This window comes from Toxotes jaculatrix, chromosome 9 (assembly GCF_017976425.1).
Source record: "Toxotes jaculatrix isolate fToxJac2 chromosome 9, fToxJac2.pri, whole genome shotgun sequence".
NCBI lineage: Eukaryota > Metazoa > Chordata > Actinopteri > Toxotidae > Toxotes > Toxotes jaculatrix.
This window is the reverse complement of record NC_054402.1, coordinates 1,144,276-1,167,640: the sequence shown is the minus strand read 5'-3', so window position 1 is coordinate 1,167,640 and position 23,365 is coordinate 1,144,276. Positions and strand designations below refer to the sequence as shown.

Sequence of the window (23,365 nt, the reverse complement as noted above, 5' to 3'; positions counted from 1 at the left end):
CTCAACCTGCGGACTGTTCGCCAGGATGTCATTCACCTCACTGGAGCATTGGTGGATTTCCATGTAGCCTCTCCGGCAACACCATCAGAACGATATTTGGTTGAGAGAGCCTACACAGCAGGTCGACTCACCCTGACAGAGCAGTCCTACCCAATCGCTGCGCTCCAGAGACGCTACCACCACCTGAAGGGGTTGCTAATACAGGGCTTCAGTAAGGTACAACCACTGCTGCTTATTGGTGTGGATCATACTCACCTGATCACTGCCATTGAACCAGTCAGGTTTGGTCCAAAGGGAGGACCTGTAGCCATCCACACCGCACTTGGCTGGAAGCTACAGGGTCCAGATGGTTCACAATCCTCCAGTGCTTCATGCTATTACACCACCTTCAAGCCAGCACCAGATGATATCTACCAACACGTCGAACGCCTCTGGCAGCTCGACGTGCTTCCATTCCGTAGTGAGCGGTTAGCAGTCCCGTCTGGACCAGGAGGCAGTGCACATTTTGGAAGCACTTACCAAGAAGGTTGGTGACATACACCGCTATGCGACACCTCTGCTCCGGGTGATGGGTGCACCACTGTTTAAGGCAAATGTTGAAGCAGTTATGCCAAAGCTACGCAGCACAGAGAGGCAGCTGCTGAAAGACCCTATCAAGGCCAAGGTGTTTGAAGCAGAGATCCAGAAACTTATTGATGGCGGGTGTGTCACCAAGCTCCAGGAGGAAGAGGTAATGAACTCCAGCGAGTCATGGTTCATTCCCCATCATCTCGTCCATCACAATGGTAAACATCGCCTGGTGTTCGATTGCTCCTTTAAACATGGCGGTCTCTCTCTCAATGAGCAGCTGCTTCCTGGTCCAACCCTTGGACCATCTCTCATCGGGGTCCTCCTGCGGTTCCGCCAGCATGCTGTTGCCATCAGCGGAGACATCCGAGCCATGTTCCACTAGGTTCGGCTTCTGCCCGAGGACCAGCCGTTACTGAGGTTTGTTTGGAGGAATCTGCAAACTGAAAAACAGCCCGATGTCTACCAATGGCAAGTCTTGCCATTTGGTACTACAAGCAGTCCATGCTGTGCAACATTTGCTCTCCAAAGACATGTCAAAGAGAATGCTCCAGGGAATGAAGACGTCCTGCAGTCTGTCGAACAGTCCTTTTACGTGGACAATTGTCTTCAGAGTCTGTCAACGGCTGAGTCAGCCAAGCTGCTTGTGGACAAAATGCGACAGTGACTGGCTTCAGGAGGCTTTGAGGTCCGTCAGTGGGTGAGTAATTTTCCATCAGTTGTCTCCCATTTACCTTCCACTGCCAGATCTGAGAGCACGGAGCTGTGGCTCACCGAGAAGGGCAACGATCCACAGGAGCCAGCTCTCGGCCTGCTGTGGCTTTGTCCGACTGATCGGCTCAGCTACAAGCCAAAGCCTCCAGACAGTGAGACCCCCACTATGCGCTACATATATAAGGTGCTCGCCCGGCAGTATGATCCGCGAGTAGTGTACGGGATCATTATCCCGTACACTACTCGGGCCAAGGTCCTGGTCCAGAAACTGTGGGCAAAGAAGAGGAGCTGGGACGATCCGAACCTCCCTCCTGACATTCTCCAGGCCTGGTCTAACTGGGAGAGGGAGCTCCCCGGGCTAGCCAATATCTCCATCCCTCGAACCTATGCACCATTGGAGTCTGCGACTGATACCACCGAGTACACTCTCCACGTTTTCTGTGACTCCTCAGAGCAAGCATATGGGTCAGTAGCATACCTCACCTCCGCAAGAGATGGTAAGACTCATGTCTCATTTGTCATGGCAAGGTCCAGGGTGGCCCCAAAACGTCAGCAGTCAATGCCACGGTTAGAGCTCTGTGCAGCGCTGACAGGAGCCCAGTTGTCCTCCCTCATTCACAAAGAGCTCACCTTGTGTATTTCCCAGACCATCTTATGGACTGACTCCACAACAGTTCTTACTTGGCTGACATCTCCATCATGCAGGTTTAAGGTCTTTGTAGGATAAAGATTCTAATACAAACAAAGTGGTAGGATATCGCAGCATTTCTGATTCATTCCTGTGACATACACTGTGAGACAGCACAGTCCATGCAGCAAAGAAGTATCATTCTTTTTGTTGCAGCAAAATCTTGGTTAGTGCCAAATAAATAAATAGATTCTTCAAAAACATTAGCTCTTCACAGACCAGCGTGCTCTGAGGGACAAAGTGTCACTGCTGGGACGCGGTGTTGTCAGTCACGTGTTTGTGTTTTGGTTTTTTTGGTTGTGAGATTAACTGTTGTGCTGAGCTGCAAGTTGGTAAAGAGAGCAGTTCACTTTAAAAGTGACCTCAGTATGGGTTACTAATATCACAGAGAGATTTCAGCATTTATTCTAACTTTATAAACCAGTCAGTGTCTACAGTCTGTTTTTCCAGCTCAGTTTTTCTCTGATGCTCAAACTGTTTGTCTCTTTTACTCTTTAGGCAGCGATTGAAAACATTTTATCAGCCATGTTGGAGGATTATCGTGACTGATAACAGCTGATTCTGTCATTTGATCATTTTGAAATTCGGGGTCTGATGCTGGACGAAGGTTATAAATAAAATCGGAATAACTGTTGGAGAAATCCTGGTAGAAAGTAAACAGTCATTAATCTTGACAGGTATTTAGTGGATGTCCTCCACAGTAGCAGCAGACAGCACATACAGGAGCTGTGTCTGTATTTCCTGTTAGTCACTATGTAAAATGATCTGCTGACACATAACCACACTCTTTATTCACTGTAGCTGCCTCTTCTCATCTCCACACTGGGAACTTGTGTCCTTTTCAAATTTGTTTGCTATACAAAGGCATTTATATTTTCGTCCACACCTTCATGGGTTTCTGAGATGCTGCACAGCTGCTTTGCTGTGAGATTTCTAATGTAACTCTGCAGCTTCTATCGAAATTTGATCCTGAAAGCAGCTGTAACATCGCGTTCTGATGCAACAGGCTTAGTGTCAGTGTCACTGAACAAAGGGAATAACGGCAGAAACACAGATGCACTCCTGACCAGATGTGCATGAGTCTGTGCACATCAGTCTGCTGACTGTGATGGCAGCTGGCCAGACACATGAGCTCCCCTCTTCATCAGCCGCCCTCAGGAGAGGAGATGGAAAAGTCATATTTTTAATATGGAAATGTGTCCTGTCCTTTCCAGGCTCGTTGTGAAATAATGGCTGTTTTACCTGCCTCTTGGCCTCCTACCATAATCTATCAAGTGAAACAACCCAAATCCTTGGTTGTCGCAGTTCATTGCCTCATGCATGTTCATTCATATTTGGTAGGAGACAGAAATTCATACTTGAAGGTAGAAAGCCTGTAATTCATCCACTTTTTCCTCTCTCTCTCTCTTTTTGGCTCTTTTATCTTTCTCCCTCGTTTACATGCTCAAATACACTTTAACACCACAGTTATGTTTTAGACCGCTGCAATTCCGTGATCATTAAAACATCACTTTAACAGTTTAAGAAGGTCAAAGGGTCAAAGTGTGGATCAGTGGGATCCCCAGAATGATTGGGTATGGTAGACAACCACATGAATGTGCAGACACACAGTCAGACGCAGCAGTATTTTTAAAGACAGCTTGCAGAGAATGCTGTGGATTTATGGGAAGGCTCATAAACCTCCACCAGAGGTGGTGGAATGATGGGCTGACCCCCCACATCTGTCCAAAATTACCATAACTCACGCACTTACACACAAACTCCAGCAGTAGTGTGTCTTTCTAGTGTTCAGGCTTTTGTGTGTTATTACCAGGACGCTGGTTCTGTAAAGAAATGTTGCTGTAGCACCACAGAGTGAATTCCACTCAACAGGTATGTGCGGATGATGGTTCTGATGATGGCGGTAAAGTCTGTGCTTTTATAATCCAGTTTCTTCTGTCGCAGCCGTTTCGTGTTGATTTCAGTCATAAATCTTCAGGGTGATGACGTGAGTGAGGTCAGCGACGACAAAAATAAGGAGGAACGCATCACATCTGTCTCCTTTCAATCTCCCAGAGTGGCCGAGGCTCCTCCTCTGCATCGACTTTACTATTGATTTTTGGGATAGAGCTGAATGAATGCCAGGTCAGAGGACAATTATGCAAAAGTGGAAGAGGAAGGGGACAGACTGAGCTTTAGAGAAAAGTCCTTCACGGACACTGTTAGCAGTGATGTTGTCAAATCACTGGACATGGATGAGATCTTTCTTCTTTTTTGAGAGAAACTGAACAGTGATGGTGTAAATTTCTGACAGAGACGTGAAACATTTTAAAACTGAATGTTTCAGTGAGGAAACATGGAGGCAGCTGACACTGTGTTTTTCTAAATAACCAAATACTGACTGAAATTTATTAACCATCGTCTAACAAATGTTTTTTGTTTCCTTAGGGTTTGTTCAGTATTTGGAGGAAATTTTTGTTTACATTGAAAGGGTTTTTGGTCGCTGTAATTGTTCCTGCTGTCTGTACTGACCCTGAAGATTTCTCTTTTTGATATGATCTTTTAAATTACTATAAGAATACATGAAATATTTAGAGTGAGAAATATAAATCTTGAATTCTGTAAAATATACATAAAAGTCCACCTGTGAAATCCAAGAGAGAATGAAAACAAAAACAATAGCTGCAGTCAGTGATTAGACTATGTGCTGCTCTTCCATGGGCTGCCTGCAGGGGGCAGCAGAAGCTCAGGGTATGTGATGAACACAGCTGACTTTACATCCTGAATATCCATTTAGCTGCAGTCAGGCTTGAGCCAGTGTTGGAGAAACACCCTCGATACTGTTCGTACTGTGCTGAACTCTGCAGGGAAAACAGGTGTGAGCAGGTCGCACCTGCGGAGGAAGACCTTGTTCTGAGAGAAAGCTCATTTCACATGACATTATACAGGGTTTGTTTGAATTATTGGAGGATGAGAGAATAGTACGAAGAGCTAATGCCAGGCCTGATGATGGCCTTACACAGTGGACATGTTTACATAAAGCTTTATCTCACTGCTGGTTTTTGCACCAGGGTGAATCTAAGAACCTTTTTACTCTCTGAGGTCTGAGATTTCACGCTCCAGCTGGCTCCCGTCTCAGCTCTTCGTCCATTTTTGCCTCTGAGTCACTACCAAACATTTTCAGTCACATTACTGGGGATTCCAGACTTTTGTTCCAAAATGAAAAATCCATCACTGGAAAATTTCCTCTTCCAAACTGATGTGAAACTCTGAGGAACATTTTGCAGCTTTTTGAGCTTTTTGCCTTGAGATTATCCCACAGCGGGAAAAACTGAGATATTACTGAAGCCTTGCTTCTTGCAGATTGCGCGTGGTGTTCAGGATAACTTGTGGCGACTCTGAAAGCTGTTTTAAGCGTTTGAGGTCACTGTCCAAAGCTGAACAGGGGTTTGCAGAACCAAATCTCTTAAAACCATCTCACTAACATCTGCTCATAGGCCCAGCCTAATAAAAACTCAAGAATGCTGCTAGTCTGTGTGTTTTACTGCTTATGGGGCTACTTCACTTTTTCCATATGCTGCTGCTGCTGCAGTGTGGACGCTCTGGCTGTGTGGCACCTCATAGTTCTGCTCCCAGTAGATTTTGTCCCTGCTCCAAATGTATAAAAGCATGTATCCGTCTGAAAGTGTGCTGCGCTCTCCAGACTGCGGTGTAGCTCATACAATTAGGTGCCGGCGTCCAGGCCTTTCGCCCCTCTGAGCAGCGCCTGCTATTTGCGGTGCAGAATCTGTTTCAGACTGCAGCTTGGGATCCATCTGCCTCGGATCTGCCACGTATTTCCCGAGCAGGAGACTGGCTCACCGGTGCGTTTCTCATGGCGATGTGAAATAGTGTGAGATAGCTGCTCTGTGCGACTGTGCATGTGTGTGCGCGCTCGTGTGTGTTTGTGTGTGTGTGTGTGCGTGCACAGGCAGCACAATGTCACCTTGACTACAATCTACAAGAGGCGCTGAGGGCGCACTGCATCTGTACGGCACTGGACAGAGGAGGAGAGAGGGAGAAGGTATTTGCGTGTCTCTCGGAGTGTGTGTGAGAATATGCCAAATGTGTGAGTGTATGTGTGAGTGTGTGTGCGTGTGTGTGTGAGGGAGAGAGAGAAAAACTGAGGCGGGTATAGCTCTCTCAGACAGCTCACAGCTCTGGAGGATCCCTCTTCAGATCCAGGCAGAGCGACGCAGAGATGTCAGGCGCAGCACACACAGGTGGGTCACACAGCAGCTGAGGGGACAGGTGAGACAGGCCGGGGGCTCAGGTTTCATGCTTCCTCCGTTGTGGGCTGTTTTCAGTGTTGTAATTACATCATGCTGATGCAGAAATAACAAACACGTCAAACGTTGGGTTTTTCGGTGCAGGTAGAGGCTCAGCGGGCCCGCGGTCTGGCCGGAGGGTCATGCCGGGTGGTCAGGTGCTTTGGACGCAAAGCTCTGTCAGATCTGAACCTTAGGCGATCACAGCGAGGCCCACAACCACAGATATATATTTAAAAAAATCAACGAGGAAAAAACCCCAAAACAAAACAATGAATTTGTGTCTTCTTCCGCTTTAACAAAAATCCTCCTCCTTAAAGTTTCACCTACTTAATTCACTTGCTGGGTTCTAATCTCGTAATGTAAGGCTGTAGGTGAGCTGCCCTCCTGCAGATTTCCAGGTGTGTTTTAGGCTCCCCTGGCCTGCTGACACGCCGCCTTACAGACCTCCAAACAGCCGCAGCGGGACCTTCAGGCTCCCGTTCAGCCATAATTGTATTTGCCGCGGCTGTAACAGAGTGAAACCCGCCGCCGCATCCTTTCCTCTCGGTCATGTGACTCCGCCGGACGAATATATGTGTGTTGCTGGTTTTGCTGGAGAAATGCATCCTCGGCCAATCGCGTCTCGACGGAGGCGTCTCTCTCTCCCCCTCTCATTTTCTCGCTTTCTCTCTCGTGATGGCTTCACGTGTCGTCGAAACTAAGAACCCCACGAGCCGGTTCGCGTGTGAGCGACCCCAGTAGGCGACGGTGAAGCGGACATTTTCAGTCTGACACTAGCTCAAGCTTATGCAACATCTACCTGGTTTGTTTTACGGTGCTTTCATTTGAACTTTGCGCGGTGTGTGATTGTTGAAGACCATAAAATCCAATCGCATGTTGTTTTTTTTCTGAAACGTCCCTCCATAAAAAAAAAAAAGCTTGAAACATAAAATAGATTCTCGGCTTTATTTCCCGACAAAAAGCGGCAGATGCCACCGACCGTTCGCAGCTTTAAGATAGTTTAGGGAAATCCGAGTTTACGGGAGGCCCCTGAAGGCATCGAGGGCCCCGTGACGTCAGCCGCTCCCCTGCGCTCCCTCCAGCAGCCAGTCAGAGAAGGGATGCTCTGAACGCAAGACTGCAGCATCTTCACCGAGAGAACGAGCAGGAAAAACCGTCTCTTTCTCTGTGTGTTCCTCAGCTCCGTGTCTCCGGACCCTCCTCACCCACCGCGCCACCCCTGGGTGTCTTCATGATCGGACCCAGGACAACATAAGAAGAAAGAAATTACAGACTGCCAATAACGCATCGGATTTTTTTTGTATTATTATTATTATTGCTTCACCGACCCTTCCCTTCTTTCTTCTCTCCTCGGTTGATTTCGCCTCTTTGTCTTTCGGTTGAGATTTTTGTTTTGTTTTATTTATTGTTCCGTTTCGCTGCTGTTGCAGAGGAGCGCCACCATCCCTCACTGCCTGACATGAGTACGCTCTTTTATCCGGTTGCAGCGGAATGACACACATATCCTAGCCCGCACATCTGAAGGTTGATGGAAGTCTGACGCTCCATTTGCACGGTTTTAGTAGCCTGAAAGATTCTCCATCTGCAGAGGTTTCGGATTTTTCCTCCGCTCTGAGCCGATCATCCGCCGCTTTCTGTCCCTGCGCAGCATCTCTCTGTACGCACGGCGCACCACGGAGAAACGCGCAGCTAGCCTCCCCGTCCCTAAGAAACAGGCGTATTTTCCAATTCCTAAATCGCTTTTTCCTTCTCTAAGGACTCGTCTGTGCGGCGCTGCGTAAAAAAACGGCAAAGGGGGGATTTAAACGCAAACGCAGCCCAAGCATCCAAGAGCAAGCTCGAAAATGATGGCCGGCGGAGCAGTACAGCAAAACGGGATTTTCTCAAATCCTCACCATCACAATCAACAACCACACATGGAGTCCGATCCCCCGGACTCACGTAAGAGACCCCTGGAGACTCCCACGGAGGCCAGCAGCACCAAACGCACAAACACGGGAGGTAAGAGCAGCGATGGGGATGCGGGGAGCTGTTCGGGTTTCGGTGAATGCTGCTTCGTCCTGAGGCAGGCAGAGAGAAAGGAGAGCAGGTTGATCTGATTCTTGACGAACGCAGTGACATGCTAAGCCCCACACTGAGAGATCGGTACTCAAATAAATTCAGGGAGCGCGATGTTTATATCCGCTTTCTAACGTGTAGCAGTCATTTTCCATCAGCATGAAAATAAGCACAGGCCGCTGCTTTTGATGGAAGGAAACAATGAGAGGGACTGAGGGGGGGTTTGGAGGGAAGCCGCCGGTTCTCCTTGCGCACATCCTGACCGCTTCAGCCGCTTTAGATCAGCAGAATTGGGTGTTTTTATTGCGTCTTAAGATTTACGCGCAGCCACAGCGGCCATGCTGGAGCCAAAATAAGGATGTAAACAAGCGAAAGCCAGATCGGGCTGGTGCGTGATCGCAGGCTCTCATCCCGTCGACGGATGACCTTGTGATAATCTCACACATCAGCCACCATCGCCGCTTTGTGTACAATTACACAGGCGGATAAACAAGCGGACTCGTATTAACAGCAGGCCTGTGGCGAGCCAGAGCAGCTCAGAGTGCGACAGTGTCTCTGTGTTATTGCAGTATGCCAGTGCCTGTATATTTGATCATGCTTTGCTGTCCTGATTTTAGGAACCTGCAGCTAGAAGAGAGAATTCTTTTTCTCTAAATTGTCCAATCATGTTTCTTCATTATTCTCCGGTTGGATGAAATATGGATATGTCTCCATGGCAATCACCATATTTGGTTTTTGTTTACATGCTGTCATGCGCCAAGCATTCCCATCACCCGGCATTACAACCATCAGTAGCCTATCCTGGCCATGCACCCCATCATGGACATTTGGACATACAGTACGCCTTTAAATGTGCTATTTACACAACACCGCGAGCAGTCAGGGAGGACAGGGGGAAGATTCAGGCGAGTTTTTAAATGTACAGTATTCTGAGGTTTAACATTTTATAATTAGGCTACAGGTTGTAGATTTTACGGGCAACCAGACCTTTTTAGTGTTTAGTGACTGTTAAATCTGACTGTCCGTGTGAACGTGTGATGCTACGTTTGGACGCTTGGTCCTTTATGAGACTGAAAAAAAATATTCCAAATATAAAGTGACAGAGAATCAGTGTTTTATGTTTGTGATTGGATCGTCATCAAGACTTTTACTTGACCTGCGCCTTTAACGCAAAACACAGACTCACATCAGTGATATTTCCTGAGTGAAGCTGCACACAGCTGTGAGGACATGCAGAATTTTTTTTACATTTGACTTTTGCCATGTCAAAAAATATTTTTCCTGAATGGGAGGAAAAGTGTGAAGAGTCCAAATGTGAAACTCTCCACTGACACTAATACAATGTTTTGTGTTTCACATCCTTAAAATCAAATGACAGATCCGTGTTGAATTAGGAATCAAATCTGAGACACGGTTTTAAAATCAATTGATAAGTAAAAGATGCAAATCAAGTCTGATTTCACTGCACTGATCAGTGAGGAACCTCCATCATATTTTTTATTATTCCTCTCACACTGACATGGTCACAGGATTTCCCTCACAAAGCTGCAAATTCTGCTTCATCTACTGATTCAGTGCAAGAACACGGTTTCTGTAATAACAGCATAAAAACTAGCGTTTGAGTGGTCTGTCCCTTTTTAGTGACAGATGGAATAATAATAATAATAATAATAATAAAAATAAAAGTACAGGACAGTCATTTTTAACAGTTTCTTCAGCTCCAACAGAAAAGCTGACAGACAGAGAGAGTGTTCGGCTGAGGAGGGTGAGCTGCAGGTGCAGCGCTCGGAGCACTGAAGGCTCCTTCTCCCTGGATGTAAAAACCCCAGGCTCCCCCCCAGAGGACCGTCCTCCTGCCTGTGTAACAGTCAGGCAGCTCGTCCATTTAGACAAATGAAAAGGTTGGAATGATGATGATGGTGATGGTGATGAGCACGGCCGAGCAGGCTTTTACTCAGGCAGAGGGCGGCCACGCTGCCACCAGGTCAACAGTCCCTCAGCTAGCAGCATCAGGCTGATGATCGGGTGACATTTGGTTGAAAATGAACGAGATGCTCACACACACACACACACACACACACACACACACACACACACACACACACACACACACACACACACACACAGGTGAACAACAAAGAGGAATCAGAGCTTGGTTTTGGGTCTTTTGTGAAAATTTTGCACTGACAGTTAATTCAATTCTGTTTTTTTTTTTAAATGTCTGTTTGTTCCAGTTATATGATCAGATAATTTGGTCTTGATGATCTCTATTATGACTGACATTTACAGCTTGAATTAATCAGATGACACGCTTGGGATCAGCAGAAAAGATTCTTTTATTTTTCTAATAAGAAGCAGAAGCAGAGTTTACTTTTCTGGCCCTTGATGCAGAAGGAAACTTTCACTATCCAGTAGCTAATTTTACCTGAAGTGCTTTTCAACAGAAGCTGTAAATTTTCACTGAGAATATGTTTTTGTATTTATAGATTTTTGATCTGCAGCCAGGCTGCAGTTTTAAACCTGTAGAAGTCAAAGTGCTGCTAAGAGATCATGATCATGGTTGTTTCTCTGTATGATTAGTTTACGCCACACACTCCCCACCCCTGTGCTTCCTCTCTCTGTAGTGGCCTTCCTGCAGCCCCTATTTGAAACTGAAGGCATTGTATTCCCTCACCAAGAAACTGAGACTCATGGTAAGAGAGACTTTGATTTTGATCTTCTACCTGTTTTATAATCTTTATTGTTACCTTCTTCAATGCAGAACTGATTCAGCAGTGATAACACGTACATGTTGTTTTCTTGAAGGCCAAATTCTGCAGAGTGAACTCTAAATTTCAGGGCATTTGGTTGAGGTCGTCTTGCTGCTGCAGGGCCTGACATTTAAATAGGATTTAAAGCAACATGTAACACCTTCATATTCTACTCATGGTTCAGGATAATGCATGCTGATATTGTTTATATTGTATGTGATCAGTTCCATAACATCCATTTTCATGCTTTTTATACAAATTCAGTGTTTCTTTTGTCATGATATCCAACATTACTGCACAGATGAGTCCTGATGACCTTTAACCTCATGCTAGCCATATCATCAAAGCATTTGGGTTTATGACTGTTGATGTATTGTTGAAATGTTCATTGACTGTTGATTGTGCTCAGAGTGTGATCTATGATGGCTGCAGTATGCTCCGTGCAGCTGCCGTTTTTTTTTCACAGGTAAATTGAAACTTAATTTGTTGGCCTCTAAAAAAAAAAGTAGAAAGCTTCTAAATCATCACAGATATTTCTCTGCATCGGAGCAGAAGATGATCGTTTTTAGTTGTTTGTTTTTTTACCCAACAGCTGCCACGTAGAAATCTACCCACATGTAAGGAACAATGCAAAGTGTTTTCCATTCAGATCTGCTGTGAATGAAAAGTGAGAGTAGACGTTTGATTCAAAGAAGACAAGAAAAGATGGACTCGGATTTTTCCGCTGAGCCTCCAGCTGGTTTGTGTCCAGGGTTTATCCAAACGTGTGTGTGTGTGTGTGTGTGTGTGTGTGTGTGTGTGTGTGTGTGTGTGTGTGTGTGTGTGTGTGTGTAAAACAGGAAGCGACATTAGAGAGAAAGAGCTGGTCAGCTGTCAGACAGTAGATACGGGACGACATGGGACCGCTGTAACCCTGCAGGTCATAAATCACAGCTACGTCTCAGAAAGAGCTGAAGGTCTTAAAGATGAAAAGATCAATGAAAAGCTGCAGTAGCTGTTGTTCACAACCTCCCCCACCCCCACCACCCCCACCACCCCCCTAATCCACCAACCCAAACCCATTCTTATCTCTGAATCCCCCCGGCCCCTCACCCGGCTCAGCAGGGTTCTCCCTGGCATTAAAGGAATTCAGATTTCCTTCCATTCATGTTCATATGTGATCAGAGACGTTTAATGAGCTCATTGTTAATATTTGATTTAGTTTCAGATGTTTAAACTCAGATCATTTTTCAAAGCCGGACTTGATCCTGACTGAACGAGTAAAAATCTTCTAGTAATTTCATAATTTAAGAATCTGCATCTTTCGGCCAATCAGGGTTCAGTGTTTTTGCTGCGTGGACTGTGTTCATTTTAATTTCATTATTAAAAAAAAAAAACGTATGAAGAATTCATTCTTTTCTGCCAAACTAGTATATTAAAAAAAATAAGAAGAAGAATCTGAATATCACGAAGCGTTCTGGAGAATTTACAGCAACAGCTGAATTTGAGTTAAATGCTTTTACAGTATCCAGAGTTGAAAATGATTCGGATTATGATGATGGCCACTGGACACCAGATGGAAATAAGACATTAAATCACTTTATTTGCCAAGAGTGATGCATTTACCAAAAAAAAAACCTACCTTAGTGGCTCCAGTGCAGCGATGCGTCAGCAGTTAAATGGAGTTATAGTGTTTATGATGCACAAAAGTTAAAACATTTCTATACATTTACATTTAACTCTTTACTGTTGTTGTTTTGCAAACGAAAAGATAAATGGTAGAAAAACATGCTGAACTCTTTCCTTCTTTTTAAATGTAGGGCAGAGAAAAGTCTGTATAACGGGACTTTTGTAACGAGTCCTCCAACTTAAACGACCATTTAGGTCACATGTCCCCTACCCTCAGGTACGACCAGCGGGAGGGTACTGGTGACAGGTGTACCGGACCCTCGTTGTCATGGTAACAGTAATAAACACGTGGTTAAGGTTATGGAAAGATCACAGTTTGGTTCAGACACAAAAACAACTCGGTCAGGTTCAGGAAAAGATTGTGGTTGTGGTTAAAGTGAGTTCTTCCTTAAGGTCAGAAGACCGTCTTCGTCATGGTTACAATAATAAACATGCGGTTAAGGATGTGCAGCAGTCATAGATTAAAACAAAGATAAAAAACTGTTCCGCTGTTTTGTCCTCCATCTTTTCTAACCTCCAACATGATAAGAATTCAGTATCTTCATCACAAATCTTAGCTTTTTAAGGTGGAAAACAAACAGCATCCAGACTGTTAGAGGCTAAAACTCTGCCCTAACCCTCTGATCATGGCGCAGGGTGTTCTCCAGAATCCAACAGTAGCTGCTCTGCCTGATAGAAATGACTCAGATTCAGTCCATTCAAAACAAATGCAGCTTTCAGGGGGAAAAACAGCTTGTATAAGCCATTAAGAAGTCTTATGTAAGCACAAACAAAATAAATTGGATGTTTTTTTTTTTTGATTTTTTTTTTGATTTTCATGTAGGTGGTCAGAAAATGAAAATGCAGGTGGGTTCGCCTACAGGTTTCACAGTCAGGGAAAAGTTTGCTGACCTGGACGTACAGACCGCCCGGTCCTTTCATCTGCTCATGCTGCAGACTGTAGAGTGTAGACTCTCCTCTCCTGTCTGTAAGATATAATACATTCATTTAGTAAATGGATTGACTGGCAAGTCTGTGTTAGGAAGGAGGAGGGGGGCCTTCAAATGCCCTTGCCAAGGGACATTAGGGGACTAGCAGCAGTGTGTGTGTGTGTGTGATATCTTTGTGTTTTCGGTCTGACTTTAGTTGCAAAAAGCAGAGATGAAGTTTAATGAGAGAGATGAAGGTGTGTGTAAACGATGTACTGTGCTGCAGGTGGACACACACACACACACACACACGCACACACACTCACTTTCACACACACACACACACACACGCACGCTTGCTGTGTATTGAGCCATGGCTGTATGAGACAGGGCCTTTGATGCTATTGATCTGAGTGTTTTCAGCTCCTGAAGCTGAGTGGAGCGTCTTTTTTTGGGACGTCCATACAAAGGAGAGCTGCCTTCCTCACACTGATCGACCGTCCGGCTGAGGAGGAAGAATCCTCACGTTTAGCTCTGAACGCTCGAAAACAGACAGACGTGTGAAGGGGGTTAACTCCAGCTAAAACTGGAACACGCTGAGCCACAGCACTTTTTTAAAAAATGACGTTATTGAGACGTTTTCTCACAAAACATGCAGCTGCATTGTTCACATGTTGAGGGCTGAATGTCGGGCCACGTTTTTATAAAAGACGTGTGACTGTAACAGCTCACACTCGTCCTTTTGCCTCGGTGTCTTGCAGAACGTCGCGTTCTCCTCTGCAACACGCCTGTTTTTTTTTCACTCGCCTGAGCCTGAGCGTTTCTCGGCTGCTCCCTCTCTTCTCTCCCTCTTTCATTCTTTCCATCTTCCTCTCCTCCACATCCATACTAATCATGCTCTACTTCAGACCATCACGACTGCACCCTCCGCCTCCTCCTGTCCTCCTTCACCCTCGTCCTCCCATCATTTCATCCTCCACCCACCCCCTTCATCAATTGCAGGCTGCCATTGACAACGCTCGCTCGGCAACCGTTTCCGAGGCTGTCGATCGATTCGCCGCCGTCGGTGGGACTCTGCCAGCAGTAGCTGCGACTCTCCTTCTCCTCCACCTCCACCCTCTCCTCGTCCTCTTTTTTTTTTCAAGCCACTGCGTCAAAGTAAAAAAAAAAAAAAGAAAAGAAGCCATTGTACAGGGTGGGGTGAAGGCGCCGAGAGGTGGGAATATTCCCATAAAGGGAAACGTGCTATTGGTGAAGTGAGATGCCAGTCACAGCTAGCTGGTCGCTGATAGGTGAGGAGAGCAGGGTGACGATGAATATGGATGAGGGAGCGATGAAAGGGCCGATGCAGCTAGGACGACTGGAAGGGCCCCTTCCTCTGAAATAGCCATGGTCCACGAACAATACACACGGGTTTTTACACACACACACTCACACACACACACACACACACACACTCACACAGAAGGCAGAGAAAGAAAGCGGCTGCTTCAGTTATCTTTGTTAGCGTCGCTGCAGCGTCTGCTTCCATTTCTACGCACATGCCCTGATGATAGGGATCGTTTCAGTATGGAGGCATTTGATTGGTTCTCCCTAAGCTTCTATTCAAACAGACTTTCTGTGTTGTTCTTCTAACAGAATAATCTGTCGGGTTTCTGTTTATGATTAACAGAAGGAGACATCCTCTCGTCTGTTACTGAACAGCAGTTTTTTTTAATAATATTTTTTTTAGCTTTCATATTTTAGAATTCCGTTGGTAAGATTTTTGCTGCGTCCTGTTTTCAAATAACCGGAGCCACTTATTATTCGTCATTAGGAAGCGTTTTAAATTGAATCGTCCTCCATTTTAAAACAGACAACCTCTCTAAGAAAATGATTGCTGGCATGACAACAAAGGCAGCGTTAGAGGCTGCTGGAGTTATGAGTCATCCTGATACCTTTAGGTGAAAAAAATAGCTTTCTGAAGACTCGTCTGTGATTTGCTGATACTGACTTAGACGTGTAGCATTTAGTAATTAAATCAGTCACCGGCACTGTGAGTGAGTCATTGTAAGGCAGGTTGTTGCTGCATCTGTATGTGTGAATCAGAGTTTCTTCAACTCTCTTTCCAAATATTTGATTATTCAGAGGGTCACAGGAATTTTAAAAGCAGCATCTGAATCTGCTGATTAACAAACTGGAGCTCACTGAAAGTCATCACCTAAAATATCAAATCTAAATTGAATGGTTGACATTGGAAACGTCAGGGAAAACATTCAGACGCTGGAGACGTGGAGGGGAGCACGATAAAGATGGTGAGGTTTCCTCTGGAGAACTCTCTGTGTTTACGAGTGACGACGGCCATCTTTCAGACTGAAGACAGCTGGTCAGAGACTCACTGCTGCAGAGCTTTGTGTGTGTGTGTGTGTGTTTTTGTGAATGCCACCCCTCAACAAAAGAGCGGAGGACTGGAGGGGGTGTGTTAGACAAAGCCTGCCCCCCTTAACTCTCCCTGCTTAGCAGAGATGAATATTTTCCAAGTCCCCTGAGCTCCATACCAGAGTCCCCCTTCATCAGCCGAGGCCGTGTGAGTCTCACAGCTGATGTTTCTACACAGAGTTGCACCACGTACTGGTCAGGACTGCTCGTGCACATCTGACCCATATTCATTTGTAGGGAGACTTGTTAAACTGTGCAACTATCCACTGAAATCCAGATTCATCTTTACTTCATGTTTGATATCAAATGGTTCAAATACAAAACAAATTAAGATAAAAACCGAATCGTATGTGATTCATTAGATGATTGACAGTGACAGGTCTGTGGACTTTTGTCATTATATTTTTCATATTTTTATGGATTTTTGGGGTTGGGGGGTCTAGATGATGGAACTGCCTCATTCCTTCTGGAAAAAGCCAAACAGTTTGTGAACACCATGGAATGGCTCTCCAATCCACTGATAATAAACTCTTTAAACCCTGTAAAAGCTTCAGTGAAGAGGGAACCGTTCGTATCTTTGTAAGAGTTAAGTGTGAGAGGAAAAGTTACAGAACATGAGGGAGGATTTGTAATCTTCAGCCCCCACCAGCAAGCCCCCCGTCCCCCGCCCCTGCAGGCCCGTGGACACCAGATCCCAGGATTTGAGCCTCCAATCCCCCAGCACGGAGAGCCTATTCTGGGCCTGGCGGGTCCGCAGGGGCCTTAGCAACAGATTGGACTGTTTACTCATCCAGTTATGTCGTGGAGCACGATTTATTATTTATTGTGAACGACCTCTGCGTCTCCAACAACAACCCCTCTGCATTTCATCCTCCGTTCTTTTTTGACCCGTGGAGATTTAAAGATGAACATACACACTTTGATAAACCTGTGAAGACACACACACACACACACACACACACAGCAGGGTGGAGCATGGTTACACTGGGCACATGGAGGCCACTCTCTGACCTTGCTTCTTGTGCTGCTAGCGTCCTTCAAAGCACACTCTCTGGGAGTGGTGGGTCGGGCATATTTTCATTACATCACACACACACACACACACACACACACCCTTCACTAAACATATACACAGAAAAAGACAAAGTTTTTTGTCCAATCCTTCTGACATGTTAAAGGAAATGAGTGGACTTCCTGTGTGTGTTGTAACTGCAGGGATTTGTCTGCGAGTGTGTTGCTTAGAGCAGTGAAAACAAAGACCCTCATCACAGCAACAGGGAGCCCTGTAGTTTCTCAGCTGCACACACACACACACACACACACACACACACACACTGCACTTCCTGCTCTGCGCTGTAGTAGCCAGTGATTTGAACTTGTCATTCCTCCTTTTTCGAGCCCAGCATTTTTTTTTTTTTTTTTTAAACTGTGTCTCAGTGTGTGTTTGTGGTTTGTGTTGTGGGAGTGTTGAGGTTTGATAAGACTACTGGAAGCCCGCCAGTTTGCATCAGCTGGGAAAACAAAGACAGTGAAAGTGCTCAGTACAGCACGTCGCACAATCTTACTCAGAAATAAATCATTATACAGCAAACAGGACATTAAAGTGCTAGCATTAGCATCTATTTTAAAGTCGGCTTGAGGAAAGGGATTAACTTGGTCCTGTTTAGCTGGTGTGGATGAATGCATGAATGCAGTGGTGAAACAGAGAACATTGAGGCCTACATGTTGTTATAAATTAGGTTAAGGTCTTTGATGACATAACGTTACCTCTGGCAGCCATTTTGGTCTTCAGCTCTGAGGGAAAGCGACTGTGAGCGGCTGAATGTGGGTCTGAAACATGGATTTATTTTCTGCAGCTGCTTTGATTTGGAACTGAGCTCTGCCTTTTTGAATCCGACCAGTTCATCACCTGGGCTCACGCTGTCAGCCAGTAGTAGTTCATCACAGATATACTGTACCAGCATAAACAAAGAGGCATGACCAGCTTCTTTTTCTACAGCGGAACAGCTTGTGCAGTAGCCTGCAGTTATCGTTAGGACATTAAGGTAATTGCTGTATCCTAAAGTGTCTTGCGTCCTTCTGGGAACCCCACAGAATACTCCCTCCATACTTTCTGACAGCTAAAACAGTAAGAACTAATCAGTAACAATCACCACATCTGTAATTATGGTGTTTTTCTTGTTCTTATTTGGACTGAAAGTTTACATGCTCATTACGCTGTCAGCATGAAAGAGGCGCTGCACACTGGGGGGCTGAGACGCTGGATCTTTGATGATGCCTCATATCAACAAGTGTAGAAAATAGTAGCAGAGAACAATGAGTCTGACATCACGCTGAGACATCAGGTTCTCTCAACACACTTCCACTAACCAGCAGTGTGTTATTTGTGTTATTTTAACAGCGTAAGCAGCCATAAGCCTGAACAGATGTCTGTATGTTTGACTCCCATGTTTCTGGGTTGACCTGCATCATATCTCCACTGTGGAAGCTCAATTTAAAATTCATTTTAAATTTTCGGAGTACGTCAGTGAGTCAGTTTATTTTCTTCCTGAGAGCGTTACCTAACTTTTCTCGGTTCATCTTTTTTTCCAAAAGGAATAAATAATTTTTTAAGTCACCCTGAGACATTTTGCTCCGACACCCACAAGTGGAGAAGTTTTTTTTTGTTTTTTTTTTAACCATCCTTTTTTAATTTGCTGAGCTGTGAGAGGGAATAATGCGTGGGTGAGTGTGAGTGACCTCTATCGGATTCTGAGGTTAGTGTTGACACTGATGGGTCGGATGAGCCTCGCACAGCCTCCGACTGCTTATTCTGCTCGGATAGATCAGCATGCAGAACTATCACCTGCACCCCTTGGAGGTGGGATGACACACTGAAGGGAGCGTGGTGTGTAATTACACATAATTAGAATTTGCAGCTGTGATAGGTAGATAAATGAGGCTTGGCTTTTCCTAAACTGTGGTAAAAAATATAACACTCTGGGTTCATTCTGGATTGGGATGGCACGGATGACACGAGAGGCTGGATAATTTTATAAAATTAGGATTTAACTTTGTGCTCTCGGCCAAAAACTTCTGTTCTAAACTGACTGAGCAAACCTGTTTGTACCAAAGTGCTTTGTAAAGTCATACGGAGTCGAACCAGAGTTTTGTGGGAGCTTCTGCTGATGTGTCTTAGATATTCAAGATTCAGGATCTTTAATGTTGCTCACCAAGAGCTTTTACTTTGAAACCAAACAGAGCTCAGTATAAGGATGCGTACCGTTTCAAGTTGTTTGTGGACTGTTATATGTCAGAGGTTTTTTTTTTTTGAAGAAGAGCAGATATACCTGATAAAACCTGAGGAATGTTGATAAAACTTCTCTGTAAACAGTGTCATTCAGCCTGGTGCATTGTGGGAGGATGAGGCAGATAGTGCAGCACAGTTTTTAAGCTTTTTTTTTTTATATCTGGAAGTTTGTGCATATTTATGAAAATTGAGTCATGGCAGATATCAAACCTGCTAAAAGCTTATTTCCAAAGTGTAATTCAATCTGTGTTACATAATACCCCTGTTAACAAACTCTCCACTGGAGCTCTGCAGCACTGGTTAATGGTACAGAGGAGCTGTGGCTGTGGAATCTCACAGGCTTGTTGTGCATCTGCACCAAGTTTATATTTTTAACGGCTTCCTAATGTGTAAAACTGCTGTTTTTAGAGATGTGAACATATAGCACAGTGTTTGTGAAATATTTTCTTTATGAAAAATAATTGATGAGGATCTAAAATGTAGAAGAGCTGGTTGGTTGTGAGTGTTTTCGCTGGTGCACAGGATGCAGGGTGGATCATTTGGTTTTCAGGTTTAATTCTAATCTCGGCCCAGGACAGGATCTGTGCGGCACACATAAATACATTTTTGAATGCTTACCATGGTAACCCGTACAAGAGTTACCATGCAACAGACACAAGTGATGAACATGAGTCACTCATTACATCCTCTTATATACATGATGAGTCATGCTGCCAAGGTGTGTAGGCTTGTTTATGAGGCGTCGGAAACGGTCTGTTTGTGGAGGAGGTGTTTGTGAGTGTGTGTGTGTGTGTGTGTGTGTCTGTTTTGCGCTGCAGACACGCTTTTGTATTTGTGTGTGCGTGTGTGTGTGCGTGCGTGTGTGTGTGTGTGTGTTTCGTATTTACCAATTCCCCTGCCTTATTAATACGGGCTGGTTATAATTAGCTAGCCTCTATCTAAAGCAGGTCAGTCCAAGGCTTCATACTTCATAAGTGGGTCACTGCAGCACAGAGAGGAGAGGAGGAGAAAATGGGAGGAAAGGAGGGAAGAAGGAAGGAAATGAGGAGAAGAGAAAGGTAACAAGGAGAAGACAGAAGACAGACAGTTTTGGGCCACGACCATGAAAGCTCAAAAACATGGTGATGCTGTGAGCTTTGTTTATATCAGCGGGAGCAAGAACTCAATCTGCACAATGAACGTTTCATCAGTGTTGTTACTATTTACAACCAATTAGCGATAGCCAGTTTGCCTGAGGTTCCCCAGATTAGATCAGGGTTTCTAAAATGAAAATCTGGAGATGGACGAGAGAAGGCGACTCGTTACTGCTGGAAAAGTTTCTCATCAGGAAACTGGAAGAGGTCGGTGACGTGCAGCGGTGTCGCCGAAGTTTGACTCACAGCACCGAGGGCCCCGCCCCAAAATGTGCCACATTCACAACACAGCTGAAAATAACTTAAAAGAGACGCAGCACATTCAGCAAACATCTCTGAAATCACTTTACTCAGATGAAATTCAGCGTGGAAAGCACGAGTGTGGAGGAAGCCAATGTTGGATTAGATAGTTAGATTAGATGACTTTAGCTTACAGATGGATACTAAGCTAAACTAAAGTTTGCCAGTCTGCTGACCCTCCAGCATCCTCAGTGTTCATGAATCAAGATTTTCGTGCTGGGTTTTGGTCTTTTCAGCTTTTCTGCTCAGGTTTAATAACGAATCAGATCATTAATAGACTGAAGCAGCTCTGCTTCTGCAAAATGTTTCTCTAAAACTAAAACGTCAGCCCGAGTGGAGAAAGGAGACCGAGACAAGTCAATGTCATTTCAGTCAGCATTTTCATTTTTGGAAAAACAAACTTGGAGCGCCGGTCGTCAAAGGGGAAGAGCCTTTAATTTAACACAAATCACAATTAAACACTTTGCTTGCTAATGCACATCTGGGAATTCAGATTAACACAAGCTTCTAACAAAGGAGGCTAAATAGTATTGGATGAATTAAAAAGCGGGTAAACTGAGGTTAGCTTGGTTTTTCTCTCCTCTGCATCCATGTTTGAGCTTCCTGCAGTTTGTGTTTCATCACTCGCGGAGCTGAGGAAGGGCAGGGGAGTGTCAGGTTTCCTGTCTGTGTGCTCGTGCGTTGACTTGGCTGAACACTCAGAGATGAGAACAGAGCCCACCCAGCATGTAACGCTCTGAACACTGTAACACCACCCTTTATGAACTCAGATAGTTCAGAGCACAGGGCATAAGTTTGGTAGAAATGAAATGAGAGACGAGAAGTTTCCTCTCATATAAATTGGCCCGGTGCAGTCCGGTCACACCCACACAGACCCGAGATGACGTTTGATTATCTAAAGTAAGAAAAAAAAATGCTGGAGAAACACGGGTGTTAATCATTAGATGGAAATTTCACATCACTGGTGAATCTGAAGAAGGTTTGTTGGTCAAAAACAGGAATTCACAGAAAGTTTTCGTAGAGCTGTGGAGGCCACTGTGTGTTCACAGCCATGTTCAGGTGTTTTCACCTGTCAGGGATCTGCTCAGGTGTGTACAGACACCTTCCATGTGGTTGATTAACATCTTTGTTTCTTTATGTTTAATGGACTTTTGAGACGTAAGCAGACTCCCAGCATCTCTCAGCCAAATGACTGTACAATCTGAGCCGAGGCCTGATTCTCCAGAATAACTGAAAACACCTGTGTGGGTGCGCAGGGCCTTTCACTAATTAAATTTATTTATAGTGAGGTGACACAAACACCTCCGTTCCACTGTTGTTTTGTTGCAACGTAAGTGTTAAAGGGATTTAATGGGAGTTGTAGCTATTAAAGCGCATTTAATAATGCTCAGTGTCACTATATGGGATCATAAGTCCTCCATCTGGTTGTACCTGCTCTGCCCACATCACAGTCGAAGCAGTATGTTCCTTTATTTTATTTTGTATGAATGTGCATTTCTACGGTTCAGTGTCTCCAGTTGTTCGACCGGGTGGCAAACAGAGAACGCCGGTGTTACAAGGTGCCTCGCCTTTGTAATAAAGTGTGCGCCTGTAATAATAATCCTATTTTAATCTGCCTCCTGAGGTTACATGTCCTGGATTATCAGATATGAAGGATGCTGTGAGGGAGGGAAGCTGAGACACACTGAATCAGTGACGGTTTAAAGAAACACAACACGGAATCATGTTAGAAACTACACACGTGTGGAGAACGGTTTTTAAACCTCAGAGAGAAAAGTTTCTCTACAGGATTACATGAAAGAATAAAATCTACGTTTTTAATGTGGCTGATGTGAAGTCCAAAGAGATTATATATTTATACAGCGACACAGTGGAAAAAATTATGAAAAAAAAATTGATGGTCCTCGTCAAGATTTGAGGTTTTTAACAGAACAATCATTTTCCGGCTGAAACCTGCAGAGGTATCTGACCACGCAGATAGTTTTGGTTTTATTAGTTGAGATTTTAAGATACTTTTCACTGAGATGCTAACAACAATGCAATGGAGGTGAATGGGATTTAGTTTAGCTGCTCAAACTACTGAAAAATGACATTTGAAAACATCTAAATTAGTGGATGGATTGACCCTTTGTATTTTTTTCTTTTATTGGATCGTGTATAATGTGGTGTGACAGTGATATTATCATGAAAAACAAGTTCACGATAACCTGGAGGGTTTGTGAAGCTCGGTAGCACAACGTTTTTTTTCTTTTCAAAATAAAATGAGTGAACTCATGAGGTGCAGTAAACTGTGACTGTCAGTCATCAGCATTGAACTTTTCTCCATGTTGTGCTGATGATGCACCAAAACGTGAAAGTGACCGAAGTTTCATGTCGAATATTTCCATCGATCCATAATAGCAAAACACTTCCTGTCCGTGCGTGTTCACCTGAATTGTGCGGTTGGGAGTTCAGACATCTTTATCCCATCAGGGCGATTAGCTGAGCTCAGCGCTGAAAACAGTCAACACACGACCACATGAGACAGACGACATCTTCCTTTCACGTCCAGAGTTTACTCTGACTTCCTCGGTGCAGGTGTAG

The 23,365-nt window shown here is 44.7% G+C and overlaps 1 protein-coding gene across 1 annotated transcript in view; it reads left to right on the top strand.

The window, feature by feature from the left end:
- Nucleotides 1–7,452: 7,452 nt before the first annotated feature.
- nova2 (NOVA alternative splicing regulator 2) overlaps nucleotides 7,453–23,365 on the top strand; it is a 67,131-nt gene continuing 51,218 nt past the window's right edge. The window contains exons 1-2 of the mRNA XM_041046570.1: nucleotides 7,453–8,259; nucleotides 10,941–11,009. Of these exons, the coding sequence (XP_040902504.1) occupies nucleotides 8,103–8,259; nucleotides 10,941–11,009 (226 nt within the window). The 5' untranslated portion in view covers nucleotides 7,453–8,102. The remainder of the gene's footprint in view (nucleotides 8,260–10,940; nucleotides 11,010–23,365) is intronic.